This window comes from Asparagus officinalis, chromosome 8 (assembly GCF_001876935.1).
Source record: "Asparagus officinalis chromosome 8, Aspof.V1, whole genome shotgun sequence".
In the NCBI taxonomy this organism is placed as follows: Eukaryota; Viridiplantae; Streptophyta; class Magnoliopsida; order Asparagales; family Asparagaceae; genus Asparagus; species Asparagus officinalis.
The window spans coordinates 31,428,373-31,432,763 of NC_033801.1; the positions used below are offsets into that span (position 1 = coordinate 31,428,373).

General features: G+C 43.4%; 1 protein-coding gene across 1 annotated transcript; it reads left to right on the forward strand.

Moving 5' to 3' along the window:
• On the forward strand, positions 2,986-3,903 carry LOC109821086. The gene has a single exon (XM_020387281.1). The coding sequence runs from the start codon at positions 2,986-2,988 to the stop codon at positions 3,901-3,903; it is 918 nt and encodes a 305-aa protein (XP_020242870.1).

Here is a 4,391-nt window from a genome sequence, read left to right on the forward strand (position 1 = left end):
GTGGGTCGGCTGTGTCTGACCCGCGAGGGCACGGGTCAGTTGCGACCGACCCGCGCTTGCGCGGAAAGTTTTGCCTTTGCTGAACTTTTTGGTGTTTTCTGATTTTTCGAGACTTGTATTTTTCTACCGTTTTGCGTATTTGATCGTCTTGTTGACTTGCACACGTCGTTAACTCGCTTCATTCATTCGTTAGCTTCTTTACGGCACTTGAAACTGACCGACAAGCGCGTCGGGCACTTTGGATCTGACCAATGAGCGCGTCGGGCACTTTGGATCTGACCGACGAGCGCGTCGGGCACTTTGAGCTGACTGACGTGCGCGAGCTGACTAACGAGCGTGACGCCCAATTGGAGGTGGCCGGTGAGCGCATGAGACACAGTTGGTTCGCCATTCCGGTTCATGCACTTGTCAACGTCAGATAATCCTCGTAGACTCAGATAACGGTGTTCGTCATCTTCTCTTCGTCTTGAGATGTATGCAGACACCTATAGGTATTTTTAGACGCCTACAATGACAATCAGTATAATTTTTTGTGCATGGAATGAAAATGATCCTAAGACTCTTGACTCAACAAAAGTTTTCAGACGAGAAATAGCGAGATGTCCTAATCGATGATGCTAAAGAGCAGAGGTAGAGTAACTGGACCCAACGTCTAAGAGAGGAGTGTGAAGCTAGTCCAACTGATACAATTTGTCCACTCTATGACCTGTCCTAATCTGCTGACCATTGCGAAAACCCTACACAACACATGATTTTAAATCAAATGAAATAATACATCTAGAATCAACTAATTGGCTAACAAAAATGAGATTCCTTGTGAGTTTAGGAACACACAAAATAGATGATAAGGTAAAAGAAGATGATATAATATCACCACACTGAGTTACTGTAAGAGGGGAATTGTTAGCAGTTTATATGAATGAAGATGTAATAAGAGTGCAGTTTTGAATTATAGAATGATGAGGGGTCATGTGTTATGAGGCACTTGAATCAAATATCCAAGGAGTTGAGTTACCAGAAGTAGCAACAAGAGCAACAACGTCAAAACTCAAATGAGTTTCTGTCATACAATGATTTTGCGCAACAAGACTAGCAATGGCAGATATCTAAGCCATGGAAAGAGAGCTGGAGGCAATATTATTTTAAAAATCAGCTGTACTCTGAGGATGATATGAAGCCTTCGTAGGACAATTTCTCAGTCAGTGTCCCCGAAGCTTATAATTGGGACATGGACCTAGAGTTTGAGTTGGGCAATCTCGCATCCAATATCCCTCAAGCTTGCAGTTGTGACAAACTCTAGAAGAAGTACCCTGCTGAGGTCATCGAGTACGAAAATGATCATGATCCTTTCGATATTGTCCCTAGTTTCAGTTCTGAACTCGAGATTGCGCAGCAAGTACTGTAGCGACAAGAGTAGGAGTAGCTTTTAGGAGATGAAGACGCGTCTCCTCAACAGTAAACTTGCAACAGCATCTGTAAGTCGCGGAAGTGGAGATCTATGATGTATATGAGCCCTTAATGACTCAAATTAAGGATGTAATCACATCACAAAGTGATATAGATGCTGACGATCACGATGAGCCTCAAATTCTCAAGTAAAGTTAGGTAATAACACTAGAACAATCGCCTCCAACAGCTTGCGTTCTTCCGAGTAGTTAAAAAGAAGAGTATAGAACTCCTGAATGGACCGATCATCCTGACGAGCATCTTGGAGAACTTGATGTAATTGATATTCTCTGGTAACTCTGCTTCGCACGAACATGCGAGATAGCGTGGTCCATTATTCACGTGAAGTAGAGAGACTACCGGTAGATAGTTGAATAGTACAAGATACGGATCACATATTATATGTCATGATCTGCTAATCCGTACGATTCCACTGCTGATATGGAGTAGGCCCAGGTGTAATGACTGGAGGAGAAACTCAAGTCGTTACTATGCGCCCTTCTCCGATAGCTGGCTAAAGATGGAAAACCACTGCCTGAAACTAGGGCCTCCTCAAAAGTTTCTCTTATTTTCCAATAGCAAATGAGATTGTGAAGAGGTTGCGTTGGTAAACTCAGTCCAGTCATTGTGTTTACTAAAATTCGCGTCGAAGCTCCAGCCTTCTTGCCCAAGAACTTATGGCTATTGACAATTTTTTTTTTTGTTAAGCCTAAGAGCAAGTCCAGCAAGCTCCCAGTTAGGAGTCCTAGTCATCAAGCTCTCAAGAGCTCTCAAGCATTTTGGTATAAAAAATTATAAAAATAGGCCTTGGGAGCATCTCCTTATTTTATGGAGCTCCAACAAGCTCCTAGTTAGGAGCTTCAACAATATCAAAAAAACCCCTCTTCTATTTTGATATTTTACCCATTACTTTTAATTATATTTAAACCTCTTGTATTTTATTTCTAACCGTTGGATACGGTCTTCGAGGGAGCGCACACGGTCTTCGAGGTAACCCGCGGCTTTCGAGGGTACGCACACGGTCTTCGAGGTAACGCACACGGTCTTCGAGTTAACTCGCGGTCTTCGAGGGAACGCACACGGTCTTCGAGGTAGCTCGCGGTCTTCGAGGTTGGGCACGAACTTCGAGTTATCGCAAACTTTGACCGTCAACCGACTGATTCCTATAAAATTCGATGCCTTCTCACCTCAACCCATCGTCTCCCAGAACAAAATGTCTATCTCATCTAGCTCTAGCGATGGTGAATTGATGAAGACGTTCTTTCTTATGGGAGATGCTGCCGTCGAGGAAGAAGTACAAGGGAAAGGTTCAACTTCAGTTCAACACAAAAGACGTACCGTGCTCCACCGATACCGACTGGAAGGCCACAATCGGTTGTTCCAAGATTATTTTGCTGACACACCAACATATCCTCTTCATTATTTTCGTCGAAGATTCAGAATGTCGCGTTCGTTATTCCTTCGAATCCACGACGCTGTCGTCAGAGGAATGGTGCTGGACAGTTAGGACTATCTAGCCTTCAAAAGATTACTGCAGCTATGCGGATGCTCGCATATGGAGCATCAGCTGACGCCGTTGACGACTACGTTCGGATCGGTAAAAGTACGTCGCTTGAGAGCGTGAAGAGGTTTGTTCGATCGATTATCAACATCTTTGGGGAGGAATACCTTCGTTCACCGACTAATGAAGACGTTGCACGCCTGCTCGAGGAGGGTTCACAACGAGGTTTTCCTGGTATGCTTGGGAGCATTGACTGCATGCACTGGGTATGGAAGAACTGTCCAACCGCCTGGCAAGGTATGTATACTGGGCATTTTCATGAACCTACAATTATTTTGGAGGCCGTAGCTAGCAAAGATCTTTGGATATGGCATGCCTTCTTTGGACTGCCGGGGTCTCACAATGACCTCAATGTGCTACATCGTTCACCGGTTTTCGCACAACTTGCGGAGGGAAGAGCTTCACCGTGCAACTATACTGTTAATGGCCACGAGTACAATATGGGATACTATCTCGCCGACGGGATTTACCCAGAGTGGTCCACATTAGTGAAGACTATTCCAGCACCGCGAGGAAACAAGCATAAATACTTTGCTCAACAACAAGAGAGCGCAAGAAAAGATGTTGAGCGAGCTTTTGGCGTGTTGCAAGCTCGATTTGCGATTGTTCGTGGACCAGGACGTTTCTGGCAACCTAGTGTGCTGAAAGACATCATGACAGCTTGCATCATAATGCATAACATGATTGTTGAAGATGAACGAGATTGTCAATTGGACAACAACTTCGACTTTAATGATTCGATACCAGTCGTTGAACCTTCTCATGTGCAGACGGTGCCTCTAACTGAGTTCATCCAAAATCATCATCGAATCAGGAACACGCAAACACACAAATCACTAAAGAATGATTTGATCGAGCATCTGTGGCAGCTCAAGGGATCCATCGACGAGGATTAAATTTCTTTATGTCTAATGTAATTTCAGCAAAGAAGTTCGAGTTGTTGTACTACGCCAATTTCATTTTTAATAAAGTAGTTGTTTTCATTCAATGCCAAAATTTTCAACTTCAAGTACAATCATAAATCTAATATAAGATAATATTTGATAATTAGGAAGAACTAATGAGGATGCGATGCGAGTACAATATATGATAATTAGGAAGAACCCTTGGACATCCACCTCTCCAATATCTCTGCCTGACGCATTTCAAAGTATTGTCGTTGAACTGAATTGAGTGTTGAGAGATCCATCTTCATGATATCGTCATATTGTTTCTTCTATTTTAGCTCTATTTTTTGATTGGTGGTTTGCTTCATCCACGCGAAAGCCTCTCCCATAATGGACTTAGCGGACTCAGATTTGTCCACATTTTGTTTCCTCTTGAGTTTTGCCGCTTTCCTCCCTTCAGGCCTTGCTATAACATCATCCGAGTCAATGTTCAACTC

Coding starts and splice junctions, on each gene's coding strand:
- LOC109821086 (XM_020387281.1), top strand. CDS start 2,986: ATGCGGATGCTCGCATATGGAGCATCAGCTGACGCCGTTGACGACTAC.